Source organism: Bos javanicus, chromosome 10, assembly GCF_032452875.1.
Source record: "Bos javanicus breed banteng chromosome 10, ARS-OSU_banteng_1.0, whole genome shotgun sequence".
Lineage (NCBI taxonomy): Eukaryota > Metazoa > Chordata > Mammalia > Artiodactyla > Bovidae > Bos > Bos javanicus.
Window position 1 is genome coordinate 20,889,338 of NC_083877.1, and position 20,797 is coordinate 20,910,134.

At 47.8% G+C, this 20,797-nt stretch overlaps 1 protein-coding gene across 1 annotated transcript; it reads right to left on the reverse strand.

Moving 5' to 3' along the window:
* Window positions 1–6,331: 6,331 nt before the first annotated feature.
* PCK2 (phosphoenolpyruvate carboxykinase 2, mitochondrial) lies at window positions 6,332–14,650 on the reverse strand. Its single transcript, XM_061430354.1, has 10 exons — window positions 14,473–14,650; window positions 12,195–12,440; window positions 11,381–11,565; window positions 11,091–11,294; window positions 10,557–10,744; window positions 10,082–10,244; window positions 9,596–9,814; window positions 7,596–7,733; window positions 7,213–7,308; window positions 6,332–6,976 (listed from the first exon to the last, which is right to left on the reverse strand). The coding sequence occupies exons 1-10, from the start codon at window positions 14,499–14,501 to the stop codon at window positions 6,522–6,524; spliced, it is 1,923 nt and encodes a 640-aa protein (XP_061286338.1). The 5' UTR covers window positions 14,502–14,650; the 3' UTR covers window positions 6,332–6,521.
* Between the last annotated feature and the right edge of the window lie 6,147 nt (window positions 14,651–20,797).

Genomic DNA, 20,797 nt, shown 5'->3' on the forward strand with positions numbered 1-20,797 from the left:
GACTTGTGTATTTTGGGATCCTTGCCCTTGCTGGGGTTGGGTATGTGTGTCTGTGGGGGGACTGTTGATTGTCCGTGCCGGGCGCGTAGATCTGGGGTCCGAGGTGCACCTCAGCAACCCCAGACAGCACTCTCTTAGAAGTGTTGTCATCTGTCCCCCTCCCAGTGCCGCCTCGGGGCAGGTAGGGGAGTGGGGACCCTTAGTTTCCCTGGGCTCATTCTCCCTGGGAGGGCGAAGGTGTGGTTAGTCCTTTGGGCGTTGCCTCCTGGTTTCTAGGTCTCTAGATCGGTGCTTATCACCTGATCACCAGGGCCGGCTTCTTGGGCCCACACTTGGTTTAATATTCTGCTATCACCCTTTGAAATGTTTTAAAAAAAATTTGAGTAAGTGCCCCACAATTTTCTCTTGCTCTGGGGTCTACTAATTAAGTAGCCTGTTCTGCCAGTCAGCCATCTCCTATTGCCAGGTTACTTACTATCTGTCCTGTAGTGTTTATAGTCTCAGTAAAAATTAATATATATTTATAAATAAATTATAAAATAATATAAGCGAAAGTGTTACTACCCTCTGTGACCCCATGGACTGTAGCCTGCCAGGCTCCTCAGTCCATGAAATGCCAATCCTTTCTTCACCGTCTTGAGTCACCATCAGAGAATCTTAGGATTCTGTGGTTTCTGGGTTGTCCAGCCTGGAAAATTTGGAATCCTTTTCCAAAATGACCTTTCCCTTCTCTTTGCCCTTTAAATTCAGTTATTCAAGTCCTGTGGTTTTCAGAGTCATCACCCAACATCAAATTTTCATTGTTTCACACCTCTCCCGGTTAGTTGATCTCTGGAAGTATTCTTCTTTAATAGCCTTTAGTTCTTAAGAACCTACAACTGGTTCATTAGTGTTTGTTTCAAATACAAACTTCCAAGCCTGCTTGGCTCTTTTTTTACTCTTAGAAGTGCTGCGATCTGTCCCCCTCTTGTCATTTTTTTTGTTACTTCTGCCAAGCAAATATGGCCATAAAGTCCTTACTCGTTTCTCTTCTCTGCACCTTCCCTGAATTTCTTGTCTGGGGGAAACTTTGTCTCTACCAATCAGACTCCCTTTCTCATGACCCAATAGTGTCACTTCTAGGAAGCTAGTCCTAGTCTATACGCCAAGTTTAGCATAAATGTTTATGTTCAGGAGAACAATTATGGATTGTAGTAAAACACTGGAAACAATATAGATCCAAGCACACTGCTACAGGATAGGATTGGTTCATATGGTAGACACAAAAATGCCAGGTAGCCATTAAAATGATGTAGTCTTCTATTATTATGTTGTGGGAAATTGTGCAAGTTACATTTTTAGGTTTCAAAAAGGTGGTAGTTCTTCTGGTGACATGTGGTGGATGCAAAAACAATATGTTTAAATTCTGCATTTAAAAAGTATAAAAATACCCAGGCTTATTATTAGACAAATAGTAGAGAAAGTCTTGCATGAACTAATATGACAAAGATACAGTATGAACAAATCATTATGGTTAACACAGTTCAACCACTTGAGGTCCACAGAAAACAAAAACTTCTGTTAAACTCATCTTCTTAACTCATTTAAAAATGACCTCTTTCCTCTTTTCCTCCTTAGCTTACAAATCTGTTTTAATTTACAAATGCAGTTTAAAGCCGAACAAAATCTATACTCAAATCTTTGAAAGATGGAACTTGTGTGTTATTGAATAAGACATTTTAAAGTCACAGTAAATGTTAAAAAGAAAAATCTGAGGTTTTATGGCCAAAATGAGTCTTGACATCAAATGCTGAAGAGTGTAAGATTTCTTCTCTTGATGGCATCGATTGACTTTTGTATGTAAAAGATTTTTAAGCCTATGAACTCGATTATATCACTTGTGACAATAATTAAAAAATGCATATGAGCATTTATATGTTAGGATGTACTGTGTGTTTCATTGAAAGAAAATGCTGTTTCTTTAAAAAATAATTTTAATTAAGTCATTTTGATAAACTTTATTGGCCCTTCCTCTCATGAATTTGAAATTTGGCACGTTGCTTGGTGACAAATTGTAAGGCAATTTGTCAGTTAGGCAATCTCCACTCTCCCCACCTTAAGTGTTTAAAGCAACAGAGAGATTTTTTAGTTAGCACCCATTTTAGGACTGGTTCTAGTGATTGCTCTGTAAATGTCAGCTAGTTGACTTCCTGTCTGACCTGCTTTGGGCATTTCCTGCTCATTAGCATGTCCACCAGGGGGCGGACTGGGCTTGAGAGGAGAGAAGGAAAGCAAATTTTTCTCTGGCTACCTTTGTCCTCCCTCTCCCCAGTCCCAGCCTGGTGAAGGCACAGAGCTCCTGGAACACATGTCCAGCTACAAAGGAACACGTGGGCAACACAAAGGAACCTTTTGTCTTCTGAAGTGATGGATGACGTGTGTTTATACATTCTCTTCTTATAGCACACTCAATGTAGAAGGAAAGGGGGAAGTATGCTGGTTTACCCAGGACTTAAAAGTGTGTTGACTATAAAGCAATTGAGTAATTACGGGATTTCTAATACTTTGGTGTCCTTGGGAACCAGAATTTTTTGTGTGGTGGGTAGGAGGTACAAATGTGATATGGAAGTTAAAAACCCTTTAGCTCTGAATTTGAATAGGAACTATCAGTTTGAACTCAAGAGGTGTTTTATTTTCCTATCCCTATCCACTGAAAAGATCTAGAAACAATCTAGTAGCAATAAACACTCCTACCACCTAAAATTTTTTTTTTTTTTCACCTAAATCTTAAAATACCGTTTTCCATGAAGGAAACCAGAGCTCGGGGTAGGTCTAGGGTGCATGTATGCGTGCTCAGTCCTGTCTGACTCTTTGCGACCTTATGAAATGTAGTCTGCCAGCCTCCTCTGTCCGTGGGCTTCTGCAGGCAAGAATACTGGAGTGGGTTGCCATGTCTTCCTCTAGGGAATGTTCCCAACCCAGGGATCAAACCTGTGTCTCTTATGTGTCCTGCATTGGCAGGTGGGTTCTTTACCTCTAGTGCCGGGTCTAGGGTAGGAGATATACAAGGAAAGCATGGAACTTACCATACCAGATAGAAAAGAAGCCAGTAAACATTATCAGGGTAAAGTCAAAAGGACTCAGGAGCCAAGCCTATGGCCAAAGATGGGATAATTTGAGCATTATAAGGATAACTTAATAAACGTTAAGTATGTTTAAGTCCTTGAGTTCATAATGGGTGTGTGTGTGTGTGTAACTAATTGGTCACAAATAAAAAACCAACCTGGTCATCTGTTTGAAGGATGATATGAAACCAAATCATTATTTTTTTAAATAACTAAAACATTTATTTGTGCCAGGTTCTAGTTGCGGACCATGGGGTCTTTGGTTGTGGCATGTGGGATCTAGTTCCTTGACCAGGAACTGGGACTGCTGCATTGGGAGCTCAGAGTCTTAACCACTCACTGGACCACCAGAAAAGTCCCCAAAACATTATATTGAAGATGGTAAATTAAGGAAAAGAATCAAGCAGTTATCTTGCTGTACCTGTATAAACTGTGCCTCAGGGTAATGAAAACAGAAAATAAAAGGAGTGTCCCTTTGTAAGGGAATTCCAAAGATTATGACAGAGTTTGAGGAGAGCTTTTCTGAAATCCCTAACAAATTAATGAATCTAGGCGATCAACATCTGGGCCTGGATTCAATGGTTAAATTGAAGAAAAGAGTAGAGGGGTAACCTGTAGATTAAAAGAGATATAAAAGGTATACAGTTTTTTTTTTTTTTAATGGATAAGGTTAGGCTATAATGTCTAGGGTTCTGGATTTAGGTAATACAGGAAAAAAAAGCAAGGATGTGATTATCATGAACCATGGTGTCAATTTACACCAGGAAGGAGGGACTGTGAAGATGAGGAACATGGTGGTGATGGTGGTGGCAAAGTTTTAGTGTTTGGCAAAGTTCTATTTTTCTGGGTAATGACTTCAAGGTTCAATTTAGTTTATTAAGCTATACTTTTATTTTGTACGGTTTTCTAAATCTGTGTTTTAGTTTAAAAAATAAAGTTTAATAAAATGTGTTAACTATATTTTATCATTTATCCGGAGCTGCAGGGCATGCAATTTTGTTCTAGTTGGCAAAATCTTTTTTTTTTTTTTAATGGGGGCTTGTCCAGGCTTTTTATTTTTTTAAATTTAAAAAATTGAGGTATAGTTGTATTAGTTTCAGGTGTACAGCACAGTGATTCAGATACATATGTGTGTGTGTATATGTATTCTTTTTCAGATGTTTCTTTTATAGGTTATTACAAAATGTTTATAGTTCCCTGTGCTATACAGTAGGTCCTTATTTGTTATCTATATTTTATATATAGTAGTGTGTATATGTTAATTCCATTCTCCTGATGTATCCCTTCCTCCTACCTTCTGCTATGGTAACTGTAAGTTTGTGTTCTCTGTGTGGGTCTATTTCTGTTTTGTGAATAAGCTCACTTGTACCTTTTCAGATTCAATATATAAGTGACAGATATTTGTCTTCTCTGTCTGGCTTACTTCACTTAATATGATAATCTCCCAAGTTCATCTGTGTTTCTGCAAATGGCATTATTTTATTCTTTTCTATGGTTAATATTCCACTGTATATATATACCACATCTTTATCCATTCATCTGTTGATGGACATTTAAGTTCCTTCCACGTTCTGGCTATTGTAAATAGCGCTGCAGTGAACACCGGGGTGCGTGTATCTTCAAATTCTAGTTTTCTCTGGATATGTGCCCAGGAGTGGGATTGCTGGATCATATGGCAACTCTGACTTTAGTTTTTTAAGGAACTTCCATGGTGTTCTCCATAGTGGCTGCACCAGTTTACATTCTCACCGACAGTGTAGGAGGGTTCCCTTTTCTCCACACCCCCTCCAGCATTTATTTGTAGACTTTGATGATGACCATTTTGACCAATATTAGGCAATATCTCATTGCATTTTTCTATTAGTGAAGTTGAGATTTTTTCATGTTCCTGTTGGCCAGCTGTATGTCTTTGGAGAAACAAACAAAAAAAACGTTTTTTTGACCTTGCCATGCAGCATGTGGGATCTTAGTTCTCTGAAAGCTACTGGATTTCCAGGGAAATCTCCAGAGTAATTTTTAAGGCTAACACCTTCCTATTCCTGTGCATTTAGGTATGGTATCAGAAAGGTGCCTGGAATCCCAGTTCCCTGCCTCTTTCCAGGAAGGACTTTATTTCCAACCTATTTTCTTTCTCCTCTAAATTGTATTTACATTGCTCACTTGCCTCTTAAACTGTCAAGTCAGCAGAGTATAACATGCCTACAGGGCCCACTCTAATCCATATTGAGTGAAAAGGTGAGGACAGCGAACATATAGTCAATGGTTATTCCTTGTCAGGTATAGTTATGAGTGCCTGGCTTCACTGACTCTTAACCCAAACAACACTGTCAGATGTAGGCACATCCCCATTTTATAGCTGAAGAAACTGAGAGGCACCCCTGGCCTGAGTCTACTGTGTGCCTAACATCTCTACTATGCTACCTCTGATCATATTGTTTCAGTTATCCCATGCTGTTTATGAAGTTTTAATATCTGTTAGTGCAGTTTAAAATCTATTTTAGTGCCATGGACTCCATTGCTGTGTTTTAGCATGTAATCTACTCTGACTTTAGATTCCTTTTTGCTCTTTACACATTATAACTCGTTATTGGCTGTTTTCTATTAAAAAAATTTGGTGTTTCCTCCTCCAAGGTTTTCTTCTGAGGAATTTTCAGTTATTTTGTGAATATTTGTCCTCATTTTGTGGGTACAACTTCCGTCGTACCCATCTCAGTTTATACATTCACTCAGGTGGATCCAGATCACGGGTGAAGTTACTCTCAGCCGTCACCCCTGAACAGTGCCTGTCACACAGAAGGTACTACGGAAGTGTTAGCTGCCTCAATATTGGATCAGCTCTCATGAATACTTTGTGAGTCAAAACTTCAGGGTAATGCAGGAGGAAGAACAGGTCTGAGAACTGACAGTGGAGCCGCTTCACTGGAGTGGGGTCAGAGGCTTCTGCTTCTCCGATGGGAGATTGGGAATTTTAGGCCTGGAGGCTATACTGAGCAGCTCACAGAGGTCCCTCCTTTTTAATTCCTCAGGACACCAGTAGATATTGTCTTCTCCCAGCAATTTCTACTTATCTGGCTCGGTGGTTGAGCTGCCTGTGAGAGAGATCCTTATACCACTGGGCCATGCCAGGGCAGGCTGCACTGGGACACCAGCTGCTTGGAAGAAGATTGTGAAATTAGTGTTAAAGGGAAGCCTGTGAAGACAGGCAGGAAATGAAAACAGCACAAATGTTATATAAATGAGCATTTCATTATTAGGCAGCATGTGGGGAAAGCTCTGGGGCCTGATCCCATAGCACCCAGAGGATGAGAGTGTTGTTAAGTTGCTCATAGTTTCTGCAAGCCTAGTGGCTTACTTATTCCAGGGGAGTTGGAGTAGGGGTGGGGGGTGCTGTGCCCCCTCGCTAGCTGAAGGCTCAGGTCACATTCTGCGCACACGTCCCTCCAAGGCCTCCAGTTCAGCCAGCACTTCCTTGGGCAGATCCTGGTTGACCTGTTCTGTCAGATAGCTCCGAATGTCACGAACCTCCTGTTGCCAAAAGTCCTTGGGGAGGGAGAACAACTGGGTGGTGTCAATGGCTCCCAGGCTGCTGAGATCCAAGGCGCCTTCCTTAGGCACCAGCCCGATGGGTGTCTCCCGGGCACTCTCCTCCCCGTCGAGCCGTCGGCAGATCCAGTCTAGCACCCGGGCATTCTCTCCAAAGCCTGGCCACAGGAAGCGGCCTGCCTCGTCGCGCCGGAACCAGTTGACGTGGAAGATGCGGGGCAGCTGGACCCCCTTGCGCCCCTCCATGCTCAGCCAGTGTTCAAGGTAGCGCCCAAAGTTGTAGCCGAAAAACGGCCGCATGGCAAATGGGTCATGCATGATGACCTTCCCTGGGGAGGGGAGCAGGATGGGTAAGGAATCTCCTTTCTTACTGGAGAAAAGTATCCTGCCTCCAGCTGAAGGAAGCTGTGAAATGTTGGTGGTACTGGAATATCCTTAAGGCAGGGCTAGGGGAAGGGAGTGGGGAAAAGATACACCTGGAAGGGGTGGGCAGGAGGAAGGTCTGGCTCAGGGAGGGAGAGAAGAGGCAAGGTGGGCACAGGAGTGAAGCAGAGAGGGCACTCACCTTTGTGTTCAGCCGCTGCAGTGGCCTCGGAGCGCATGGCACTGCCCACAAACACCCCGTGGCGCCAGTTGAAGGCCTCATATACCAGGGGGACTCCTGGGACACCAGGGCACACGGTCACAGGCAGCCCTTATCTTTGCACCATCACTCTCCCTTCTGGTGATCTCAGCTCCTACTGTCTCCTAGGACCTCCACTGTGGATTTTCAAACCCCATGCCGCCCGCCTCCACCTTGATTCTCCAGGTGGGGGCGCTCTACAGGCAGACAGCTGTAGTTAGCAATCCAGGTTGAGGCCCTCTGAGCTTTAAATACAAGAGGGAGGTGTGCCCTGATAGGGAGCCTGACTCTTAACCCAGAAGGCACAGAGCCTACATGATGTTTACCTTTGGGTCTACGGCCTCCAAAGATGATGGCGTCAATGGGGACTCCCTCTGGGGCCTCCCAGGCGGGGTCTATGATGGGGCACTGGCGAGCCGGGGCACAAAAGCGAGAGTTGGGATGCGCACAGGGCTCCTTGTCACCTGGCAGAGCAAATACAAATACTATCACTTCCAAGGGCATGTCCACTCCCAACACATATACCTTTGCAGGCACTCTTGCACAATTTCTTTTTGCCTCATCAGCTCCCTGCAACCTTGAGTTGGAGGTTGGTAGGGAGAAGGGAGCCAGAACATCTCCCCTGAAGATCAAGTTATTTATCCATGATGGTGCTGCCAACTGAGTTATGGGAGAAAAGAATGGGAGAGGAACTGGGGTTTAGCAGGATGTTAATGTTTATGCTAAGTTACAGAACTTGGCCAGTGCTCAAGGGAATGGGGTTAAATACTGTCGTAGAGTTATAATAGAAATTTTGCCCCAGAAACTCTTCTTTTATGAGATTATTATTTAAATAAACACTCAAACCTAAAGCAAAAACTGAGACTGTCAGGTCAGTATTTCAGATAACTGACTTTCCATCAGCAAATGGCGGAAGACAGAATTTCCTGAGTTATCAAAATGCAAACAGGAACTAATTTTAAAGCTAGCAGTATTTTGGTAATTTCCCTGGGTCTGCTTAGACCCTGCTGGAGTGACAGGGCTTGAGGAACTCAGTTGAGGACGTAACCTGGACAGTGGTAACCTGAGGAGACCATTTTAGGCCCCTTCAGATGCATGGAGAGGAGTTGGGACCAAGTCAGTGGCATATGTATAAAGCCCCATCATGGGGGCCCTGAATGGGCACAGTGCTTTCTCTGCTAGAAGTTGCTGCTCAAACCTGGGGGGCAAGGGAGTCACAGACCCAGTGTACCCTGCCCTGCTCCAGCCCCAGCTCCTGCCTCCACTCTCATATAAGCACCATCCCTTACGCTTCTCTCTGGCACTTTCATCCCCAGTTCAGGACCTAGCTCAGGGTATTATTCTGAGAATTGAAGCTGGTACAACACGCCCTAGTAATACCCCTGAATCCAGAGATGATGAAAGGGTTGGGCAACTAGCCTGTGGGGAAATATGAAAGTTTCTTGGATTTCTCAGTTGGGTGGGAAGGCTGAGGAGGGCTTAATGATGGTGTTAGAGAAAATGAAGGATGATTAGATGAAGAGGGTGACTGCTAAGCCAGCCTGGAAAACTTGAATGTAAGCTTCAGTGACCACAGGCCACCCTCCCCTGCTAAGCTCTTCTTTGCTCCCAACCCTAGATCTCGGCTCTCTAAATGCCAAAGGCCACTAAAAGCTGAAGGTCCAGAGTGCAGGGCTGGGGGAAGGGGAGGGCGGCAGGGCACTGGAGAGTAATGACAGGGTTGAGAAACTAGCTTCCAGGAGAGGCTAAAGAGCTGGTCTAACTTCGTTTGAAAGGACTGGGGTGAATATGTTGGAAGAGCAGGGGAAAGTTAACCATACTGACCTTTAGCCAATGGTTATTTTAGGGGGGTGGTGGTGGGGACCCATGGGAGGGGAGGGGCAGGCTTCCTCCTTCCTAATGGGTCAACTTTATGGATTGTGCTTTGAGTCCAATTCTTTCTGTAATAATTTCCAAGACAGCCCTTCCCCTTTAAAAACATTCAGCTTATATTAATTGAGAATTTACTATGTATTCAGCACTATGTTGAACCTTTTACATGCATTATTTAATTTAATCCTCCAACACCTTGTGAGCTAGGTACTGTAATAACTACCCCCATTCAAGTGATGGGGACCCTGAAGCTCAGGAGGTTTTAGCAACTCAGTCAGGCCACAGAGCCAATGCTTGGTGGAGCTGGGATGTGACTTGAGATCTTGCTTAGGGTTAGAAAACAGAACATTCATAACTCCCTGTGCCTCCCAGAGTTCCTGGGAGGTGGCTGCAGGTTGAGGAAAACTTTACATCAACAAGGTGCTGAGCCCCGGGTCTGACTAACCCCTCATACCAGGTTTCCAGGGTTTGCCTAGCCAGGAGGTCACGGTGATGCCAGGTGGAAGAGGCTGATCAATGCCCTCCCAATACACGCCGCCATCGCTGGTCTCAGCCACGTTGGTGAAAATGGTGTTACTCTGGATTGTGGCCATAGCATTGGGGTTGGTGGTGGCAGAGGTGCCAGGGGCCACCCCAAAGAAGCCATTCTCAGGGTTGATGGCCCGGAGTCGACCTGTCGAGAGGAGAAGTGAAAAAAAGGAAGGACTAACCAGGAAGAGTTGAGAGGCTCAGTCTTGGAAGGTCTTGCTCAGCTCCTCCCTGCCCTGAGCTAGACCCTAGATCTGAGGGGAAAGGCTCTGCATCTCCAGGGTAGGGGGCTGCCAGGAGGCAGGGGGGGTGGGGCGGTCGTTCAGGAAAATGTTCTCACTGACAAAGTTCACCCTGAGCAGTGAGGGGAGCGTCGAACCAGAACCCAGAGTATGATCTGAGGGCCTCTCACCATCACTGTCAAACCTCATCCAGGCGATGTCATCCCCCACACACTCCACTTTCCAGCCTGGCAGTGCCGGCCGCATCATGGCCAGGTTTGTCTTGCCACAAGCACTGGGGAAGGCGGCTGCCACATAGCGCTTCTTCCCCGCTGGATTGGTGATACCTAGGATCTGCGAGTTGGGGAGAGAGAGGACAAGGAAGAGAGCACCAGACAGAGGTCAGGAATGGTCTGCCTGGGAAGGACAGTTAGGGGTCGACAGGGAGGACCAAGGTTTATTCACTAATTGGGTACACCGCCTGGCCATGGGGCCTGGGGTGGCAGCAAGGGGAAGCCCCCCAACAGTCAGCAGCTTCAGGCCAAAACTTCAGGCATTTGGGCTGAGTCCTTGGCCTCCAGTCTGGCAGTGGAGAGGCGAGGCTGAGGCTGACTGGTCAGGCCCTGCCCCTGGCCTGCCCCCCTCAGATCCTCACCAGGCCCTCACCAGCATGTGCTCCGCCAGCCAGCCCTCATCCCGGGCCAGCCGAGAGGCGATGCGAAGGGCAAAGCACTTCTTGCCCAGCAGGGAGTTGCCACCATAGCCGCTGCCGAAGGAGATGATCTCCCGCTGGTCAGGCACGTGGCCAATCAGGGTTTTCTCTGGATTGCATGGCCACTGGCTCACCGGCTCCCCTGGGGACAATGGATTCATGGGGCTGCTGGCAAGGGCATCAGGCATCAGGGTGTCAGGGGCTGGAGGGATTGGGGTTGGCAGGAAAGACACTGGGAGCAGTGGTGTTGTCAATGGGTGGCTAAAACCTCCTACCTCATGACACCTGTCAGCTCCTGTGCCCCTATTCTTGGATAATTCTTCTCAATCTTGTGCAAATGACTTTGTCACCACAGACTCACTCCCAGCCCACTCCTGCTCTAGAACATGGGACTTCACTATCTCACTAATCAGGATGGCTAGGATGTGGGGTTCCCTCTGAATACAAGCTGGCCTCTGTGTCCTCCCCTGGGCAGAGCAGGTGCTCACCTTGCCCAGTCAAGGGTTGGCCCACAGAGTGAAGACACTTGACAAAGTCGCCATCTCCCAGGGCCTGAAGCACAGGTGTCCCCAACCGAGTCATAATCCGCATGCTTGCCACCACGTAGGCAGAGTCCGTGAGCTGCACTCCGATGCGGGACAGCGGGGAGCCCACGGGACCCATGCTGAACGGAATCACGTACATGGTTCGGCCTATGGAGGAAAACGCCCCCTGGATGAAGGGTTCCAACCTGTTGATACCTTCAGTGCCCCTGCATCTGTGTCCCTGCCCTGATTACCCTGCATGCAGCCTGGAAACCTCTCATCCACAGCTTGCTGGAACTCAGCTGGGGACATCCAGTTGCCCAGCTGCCCACGGGCCCCACCAGCCGGGAGTGGCACCGTGTCCCGTTGAGAAGGAGTTACAATCACCGTCTTGCTCTCTACTCGTGCCACATCCTTGGGGTCTGTGCGGGCCAGCCAGCTGGGGGAGAGCGGATATCAAGAAGATAGTGGCCAGCAGACTGCCCTCACCCCAGACCCACTCTTTCATGTCCAGCTTTGTCTCCAGGTCTTCTGTTGGCCTTATTTTTTCCCATCCATTTGCATCTCAGTTCTTGCCCCAGATTTTTTTTTTTTTTAATTTTTGGATCTTAGTTTGCGGCATGCCAAGCACATGGGCTCAGTAGTTGCAGTGTGTGGGCTTAGTTGCTCTGCACCATGTGGGATCTTAGTTCCTGGACCAGGGATCAAACTCACGTCCTCTGCTTTGCAAGGCAGATTCTTAACCACTGGACCACCAGGGAAGTTCTCTCCCCAAGATTTTGTCCCAATCTAAGGGGTAGTTCCCTTGGCCCCCAGCCCTCTAATGGCCTGTGCCCTGGCAGAAACTCCCTGAATTTGTTAAGTAAAAAAAAAAAAAAAGTAAAGGCTTTTATTTGTATCAACTTAACATAAAAAACCACAATAATTTCTGATGGTTTCCCTCAAAGCTCCATTCTGCTTATTCCATTGGCATGGTCTATTTAAAATTGGATTTTGTCTCGGTAAACCCAAAGTGGCCTCGTCCACGGAGCTGCCCCCATTTCACAGGTTGCTGGGCTCAGGACTTACCAATTGTTGTACTTAGGGAGTTTTTGGATGAGTCCCTGCTGTTCCAGCAGGGCCAGTGTGGCAGTGTTCTCCGCCTCGGTCCCATCACAGATGTGGATGCCCTCTGGGTGGCACAGGCGGGCACTGTGCTCCACAAAGTCTCGAACCTTAGCAGGCAGTTGGCCCAGATCTCCGCTGAGGACTCGCAGCGTCTGGATGCTACACCGTGACGCCCAACCCCAGGGGCTCAGCCTGTGCCAGCTAAGCCTGCAAGAGAAGAAACAGAGAGGTAATGGGCCAGGTGTTCTCATGGAAGATGGGCAAGTCAAAGGTACAGAGGGCTGGGCCTCTAAAGACGAGCTAAAGTCTGTCTGGGTATAGGCACCACGAAGAAGTCAGACTAGGTGAAGGAGACGGGTTCAGGCCATGTGTATTTTGTGGCCTTTATGAGGCTTAGTGAGGGTGTCTCCTGATTAGCAAGGGACAGGTATCACCAAATGAGCATAAAGGCACATGTCTGGCAATATGGAAGTATATGTTTAGGCATGCTGATGTTATTGTAGGCTTGGCTCATGCCCATGATTTACTATGTCTGGTCAATGTCTGGAAATGAGCAGGTGTCCTGTGGCCCAAATGTCAATAAATTGTGCCCAGGTGACAGCTTCATGTGTCTGGTGTTCTTTTCATTCTCAAATATAGTTTTGCATGCTGGAAGACTGTGAAAGCTTCAAGCAGAGGACCAGGTCTGTGACATGGTTAAGTCCCAGTTTTCTCAATTTGGGCCCTTGCACAAAGAGTGGGTGATCGGATCTCAGGGTTCCAGGCATTGTTTCTGTGGCTGCCCAGCGGCCCAACAAGGATTGCATAAAATGTTGCCACTGGGTAGGTAGGTATTTTCAAACTGTGTGGAAGGCTGACTGTCAGGGAATATCACTGGCTGGGCTGCATGCCCCAATTCTTAGAACAGAGCCCCTGGAATCTGTCCCTTCACACCCCTAGGAGAGGGAAAAGTAGGGTCTGCTCTGATTGGCCTGGACCCAAGGTGGAGTGATCCAGAAAGGCCAAGAAAGGGAAGTTACCCTCCTCCTATGCCAGGGCCTTGCCCACCAGAAACTGTACCCCACACGCCCAGTACTGCATGACCCTGTCCCTCCCTTGGCTCTCTTTCCTAGAACACAAATTGCCTAGAGCTTTGGCGGTGGGGTGGAGCATTAGACTCCAGGGTGCTCAGACTCACAGGGAAGAAGCCTGGGGAGGAGAGGACACTCAGGCTGTGCCTGGAAGCTGGGTGGCTTCACTGGGCAGGGCAGGGTGGAGACCTAGTGTGGCCCTAGGGGCAGAGGAGGAAGCCTTCTGGGACCTGTTGTGTTCTGCCTCTGAGAGTTTCCCCCAAGCATTAATTTTAAAGGCATTCAGCCTTGGGGAGAACCTCTCTCTGTGGGGAGGCTGCCTCTGGGAGTCTCCTGTGAAGCTCCCCCTGCTCTTCTCCAGTCTCTGGAGTGGGACCTTCTCCTTTTTCTCTGCTCCAGAGACCACCCACAATGGCTGGCCTAGTGGAACCAGCTGTGGGAGAGACAGCGGGTCGGCTCAGACTCTGAGACAAAAGCTGAGAAGGGAGACTACAGAGGGAAGACAGAAAGCTGTGAAAAGGGGGTGACGATAAACAGGCAGGGCCTGGGGGTTCGTCCTGGACAGGGGATGAAGCCAGCCAGGTAAGAATGAAGGCAACTTAGTCCCTACCTCTACCATGCCTTCCTCCTTCTTGGGACCCCAGACTCCTCTAGCTGTGCAGGGCTCCCCGCCAGGTTCCCATCCGGGGAAGGCCGGGGAATGGCTGTTTACCTTCTACCTTCTTTAGGGAGCTCTGAGCTCAGTCCCCAGGGGGTTCGTGCATCCTTGACCCCAGGGCCCTACTTTTCCTCACTGCAACCTGTGGAACCATTCACATCTGTACCAAGCAAAGGAGGAGATATGGGGATTCGGCCCCGCGAGGGCGAGAGAGGAGGGGAAAGGAAGTTCTGAGAGTGGCAGATACAGACGGTGTGGTCAGGGACCAGCAAAGCAGGGAGAGGGAGGAGGGGACGGAAACCGAGACACCCGGAGCGGCTGAGGCCGCCCCGATCTCCGGCGTGACGCACGACCCGAGAGGACGAGATCCAGACACACTCGCCACCTGCCCGCCTCCTCCTCTCGGATGCAAAACCAGGCTGAGCGGGGCGAGCAGGACAACGCATATGGCATTCTGAGCGGGCGAGCGCGGCGGAAAGTGAGGGTCGGCCCCGGTCTGGGGGTCACTCACCGCAGGCCGGGGCGGTACACAGCGGCCATGGCACCTGCGCTGGGGCTGCGGGGTGGCCGCGAGAACCGAGCGGAGCCGGGGAGATAAGGAAGGCGGGGAACGAGGGAGCAGCGCCGAGAGCGGGAGCTCAGGCTAGGCGGGAGGCGCTTAAAAAGGAGGCGGGCCGGCACAGGGGCGGGACCCAGCAGCGCCGGCGAGACCCTCTCTCCGCCCCCGTGCTACCCGCGGGTCCGCCCAGCCGCGGCCCCAGCCGCTGCATCCTAGCCCCCAAACTCTTGTCTCCCATTGGAGGATTGGTTCCTCTCCTCGGCTCCCCTCCCCGAAGCCCCGCCCCACCGGTCCGCCTTGCCCACTGCACATGATGTAATTTTGAGGACTCTTGCTCCTGGGAAATAGCGACTGGCAGGCACCGTGGCAAACAAGCCAAGAATTAGGGGCGAGGCCAGGGGCTGAACCCACGGGAAGCTGGAGGTTTAGAAGCCGGGGGCTGGGGCTTTGCCTTTCCCTTTCCTCCCGGGGCTTGGGCACTCTGGGCCCAGGCTCTTCTGTTGTCCAGGACTCTAATATCATGGTTCCCTCAGTCCCCAGCTCCCAAACCCCTGTTTCTTCTCCCAGAGATGAGGATTCTTCTCTGCCCTACCATGGTGGTAATGTCTCTCCACCCCAGAATCTCTTCTTTGGGGCTCTGGGCTGATCATTCCCTCCACATTCCCCTGAAGAACGCATCTGCCCCAACCAACCATCAAGTCCTCTGGTAATTTCTCAAGTTATGTCTCCATCCAGACATCTGTCTTCAGCTTGAGGCCCTGGGTATTATCCCAAATGCCATAGCATCTCAAACTCAACATGGCTATGGTAAGCCAGCATCCATTCCTTATTTCTGTTAATAGCACCCTGATGTTCCTTTGGGGAACCACCTCCTCAAACTCTGTGGTCCTGTGGCCTCTTGGGGGTGGGCTCTGAGCTTGGCCAAATTGTGTGTTCTTTACTCTGGCCATCGCCAGTGGAAATGTTCAGGAATGGGGATGGTGTCTCTCTCTCTCAGGCTTATTCTGTCAGCTTTCAAAATGGGCTCCCTGTCTGCTGGGGTTGCTGGACTGGAGGAACCTAAGCCTGATGCTGCTGGGTGTCACCTTGGCCCTTCAAAGGAGAAACCTGCCTGAGATGGAAGCCAGTCTAGAGGAAGCAGGCCGACGGACGGAGAGCAACAGATTCCTGATTCGAGAGTTCAATTCAGTTCATTTCAGTCGCTCAGTTGTGTCCGACTCTTTGCGACCCCATGAATCGCAGCACACCAGGCCTCCCTGTCCATCACCAACTCCCGGAGTTCACTCAGACTCACGTCCATCGAGTCAGTGATGCCATCCAGCCATCTCATCCTCTGTCATCCTCTGTCATCCTCTTCTCCTCCTGCCCCCAATCCCTCCCAGCATCAGCATCTTTTCCAATGAGTCAACTCTTCGCTTGAGGTGGCCAAAGTACTGGAGTTTCAGCTTCAGCATCATTCCCTCCAAAGAAATCCCAGGGCTGATCTTCAGAATGGACTGGTTGGATCTCCTTGCAGTCTAAGGGACTCTTGGTGAACCCAGGCTGCATCCTGGACTCAACCTCATGTGTATGTATTTGGGACAATTTCTTCCAGTCCCTACATCCAAACTCTATCTATAGCCACTCCACTGCAAGCATCTGCCTCTTTGTGCCTGCTCTCTGGCCTAAAGATGTGCACACTGGTGGTGTCACAACCACTCTTTCAAAGTGATGCTGAAAGCCCAGCTTGTCTGTACACTGGTGCCGAATCTAATCTTGGCAACAGAGTTTTGGGCGAAGTAGAAAAGAATTAACTTTATTACTTTGCCAGGCAAAGGAGGCTACAGTGGGTTAATGCCCTTAAAACTGTGTGTCCCAATTTGGAGAAGATAGTGAGAAATTTTATAATAATTGTTCAAAGAGAGCATGATCAATTTGTGGATGTTCTTCTGATGGGTTGGTGGTGAGGTAAGTAGAAGTCAGCATCATCAACGTTCATCATCAACTGGTACATGCTTGTGGATAGCATACCATCATTTGATAACTTCTCCCACCTGGAAAAGTTTTCAGAATTTGCAAAATAACTCAATGATATTATTATGTATATCAGTTGCTAGGGAAACAGGACCTTGCCCCATAGTTGCCCTTAACTGTCTCCCTGGTCTTGCATCCCTTCCCTTCCCCAAGCAGTTCAAGTTAACAACTGCTTGAATCTGTCCATTGGAGCTCAGGGAAGGTCATGGAGGCTGAATGAGGGCTGTTTCCTATAATCAAAGAAATGGGGGACACAGAAAGTCTTTGCACCTAGGAGCCCCACGGAGCCTAGCTTGATATCAATAGGTCATCATCTCTTGTGCTCTCATGGTTCCCTATCAGCAAATGGAACCACTATCTAGCCAGTTGCCCCAGAGGAACCTGAATCAGTCTGGACTCTTCCTTCCTTATCTTCCACAGCCAATCACACACCAGGACCTTTGGATTTGTACTTCACAATTAGCTCTCAAATCAGTGTCTGTCCACTTGACCCTTGCCTTAGTTCAAGGTTTATCTCTCACTTGGCTTCAGACAATAGCTTCCAAGCACCTGCTTGGCCTCCCACATCTCCAAATGCTACTCCCTCTCCCTCCCACTAAGTTCTTCTCCGAACTTTGCACATAAGTGCACTTTGGAAAATTAAGAGAGAAGGATAGTGTTTATTGTATGGCCACTAGGTGCCAGGCTCTGAACCAGCAGTTTTACACGCATGTGTGTGCGTGTTCAGACGTGTCTGACTCTTTGCGACCCCAGGGCTGTAGCCCGCCAGGCTCCTCTGTCCGTGGGATTTCCCAGGTGAGAATACTAGAGTGGGTTGCCATCTCCTCCTCCAGGGGAATCTTCCCGGCCCAGGGATGGAACCTGCATCTTCTGGGTCTCCCGCACTGGCAGGCAGATTCTTCACTGCTGAACCGCTGGGGAAGTTCTTTACATGCACAGCCTCATTCCATTTCACAACAACTCTGTTTTATCGATGTGGCCACTGAGGCTTAGAGTTTAAGCCATTTTTTCAAAGTCACACAGCTGATCAGCAGGAGAAACAGAATCTGAATCCAAGTTTTTCTTTTTTTTTGAATCCAAGTTTTTCTCACTCTAGTTACCAAGTTGGTTTTTTTCCCCTGCAATTCTATATTGTCTCTGATTTATCATTAAGAAAAAAAAAATGAGATCATAGCATTCTTAGGCTTAAAATTCCTTGAAGGCTTCCTACCACATGACAACTGATGTCTTTCATAATCTGGCTTCTGTTTATCCAGTGGTATCACCTCCCGCTCCTTACTTGCTGTCTTCTCTCCTATATGCCAAACTCTGCAGTTTCCAGAGCACACCTGGGAATCCTTTCTGCCTTTCAGGTTTAAATTAAACATCACCTCCCGTGTGAAGGTCTGTGTACCCCTTAGAATTAACATCTCTCTCATCTGTGTTAGCTCTATACTGTGTGCATACCTATATCTTTGAATTAATTGTACTTTATTATAGTTGTTTTTGTGTCTCTATAATCCCTGGGCCTTCTTTTAGCCTGACCCACAAGATGGTCCAGTGTCAGAGGAACACCACCAGGGGGCAGGGCAAGCCCTGGCTTGGTCTGCATTTTCTGTTCCCCAGGGCCCTCTGGTTCACCCCATGGATGTCTCACAGAACCTCTGCAGTAGATACTAGGACTGTGGCCCAGATCCCCACTTTAGAATCACAGCACTTATTGAAACTGAGTGGGTCCCTGTGGGACCCTCCCAGATACAAATCCTTTTTGTGTCCCCAGTTTCTTATTTGGAGGAAAAAGGCTTTAGCTTCCTAGACCTTCCCTGAGTACCAAAGGGCAGATTCAGGGAGGAGAGATAATGCAAAAACAGAGGAGGAGCAGTCCAGAAAGGATAGTGTGGCTATAAAGCAGGGTCCTGGTTCCTCCTCAAGGGATATCAGTTCAGCTCAGTTCAGTTCAGTTGTTCAGTCATGTCCGACTCTTAGTGACCCCATGGACTGCAGCACGCCAGGCCTCTCTGTCCATCACCAACTCCTGGAGTTTACTCAAACTCATGTCCATTGAGTCAGTGATGCCATCCAACCATCTCATCCTCTGTCATCCCCTTCTCTTGCCTTCAGTCTTTCCCAGCATCAGGGTCTTTTCAAATTAGTCAGTTCTTTGCATCAGGTGGCCAAAGTATTGGAGTTTCAGCTTCAGCATCAGTCCTTCCAATGAATATTCAGGACTGATTTCCTTTAGGATGGACTGGTTGGATCTCCTTGCAGTCCAAGGGACTCTCAAGAGTCTTCCCCAACACCACAATTCAAAAGCATCGGTTCTTCGGTGCTCAGCCTTCTTTATGGTCCAACTTTCATATCCATACATGACTACTGGAAAAACCATAGCTTTGACTAGACAGACCTTTGTTGGCAAAGTAATGTCTCTGCTTTTGAATATGCTGTCTAGGTTGGTCATAACTTTCCTTCCAAGGAGTAAGCGTCTTTTAATTTCATGGCTGCAGTCACCATCTGCAGTGATTTTGGAGCCTCCCAAAATAAAGTCTCTCACTGTTTCCACTGTTTCCCCATCTATTTGCCATAAAGTGATTATGCCAAAGCCTTTGACTGTGTGGATCACAATAAACTGTGGAAAATTCTGAAAGAGATGGGAATACCAGACCACCTGATCTGCCTCTTGAGAAATCTGTATGCAGGTCAGGAAGCAACAGTTAGAACTGGACATGGAACAACAGACTGGTTCCAAATAGGAAAAGGAGTACGTCAAGGCTGTATATTGTCACCCTGTTTATTTAACCTATATGCAGAGTACATCATGAGAAACGCTGGACTGGAAGAAACACAAGCTGGAATCAAGATTGCCGGGAGAAATATCAATAACCTCAGATATGCAGATGACACCACCCTTATGACAGAAAGTGAAGAGGAACTAAAAAGCCTCTTGATGAAAGTGAAAGAGGAGAGTGAAAAAGTTGGCTTAAAGCTCAACATTGAGAAAACAAAGATCATGGCATCTGGTCCCACCACTTCATGGGAAATAGATGGGGAAACAGTGGAAACAGTGTCAGACTTTATTTTTCTGGGCTCCAAAATCACTGCAGATGGTGATTGCAGCCATGAAATTAAAAGACTCTTACTCCTTGGAAGGAAAGTTATGACCAACCTAGACAGCATATTCAAAAGCAGAGACATTACTTTGCCAACAAAGGTTCGTCTAGTCAAGGCTATGGTTTTTCCTGTGGTCATGTATGGATGTGAGAGTTGGACTGTGAAGAAGGCTGAGTGCAGAAGAATTGATGCTTTTGAACTGTGGTGTTGGAGATGACTCTTGAGAGTCCCTTGGACTGCAAGAAGATCCAACTAGTCCATTCTGAAGGACATCAGCCCTGGGATTTCTTTGGAAGGAATGATGCTAAAACTGAAACTCCAGTACTTTGGCCACCTCATGTGAAGCATTCACTCATTGGAAAAGACTCTGATGCTGGGAGGGACTGGGGGCAAGAGGAGAAGGGAATGACAGAGGATGAGATGGCTGGATGGCATCACTGACTCAATGGACGTGAGTCTGAGTGAACTCCGGGAGGGGTGATGGACAGGGAGGCCTGGCGTGCTGCGATTCACGGGGTCGCAAAGAGTCGGATGCGACTGAGCCACTGATCTGATCTGATCTGATCTGATTGAACCAGATGCAATGATCTTTGTTTTCTCAATGTTGAGTTTTAAGCCAACTATTTCACTCTCCTCTTTCACTTTCACAAGAGGCTCTTTAGTTCTTCTTTGCTTTCTGTCATAAGGGTGGTGTCATCTGCATATCTGAGGTTATTGTAATTTCTCCCTGCAATCTTGATTCCAGCTTGTGCTTCATCCAGCCCAGCGTTTCTCATGATGTACTTTACACATAAGTTAAATAAGCAGGGTGACAATATACAGCCTTGATGTACTCCTTTCCCAATTTGGAAACAGTCTGTTGTTCCATGTCCAGTTCTAACTGTTGCTTCCTGACCTGCATACAGATTTCTCAAGAGGCAGGTCAGGTGGTCTGGTATTCCCATCTCTTTAAGAATTTTCCACAGTTTGTTGCAATGCACACAGTCAAAGGCTTTGGCATAGTCAACTCAACAACACAAGTGAACAACCTCAAGGGATATATATAAAAATACCTTTGAGTTCTTCTGCAGCAACTGAGGCCCCCACCCAGGTTATTGTTCAGTTGCTAAGGTGTGTCGACTCTTTGCGATCCCATAAACTGCAGCAGACAGGCTTCCCTGTCCTTCATTATCTTCCT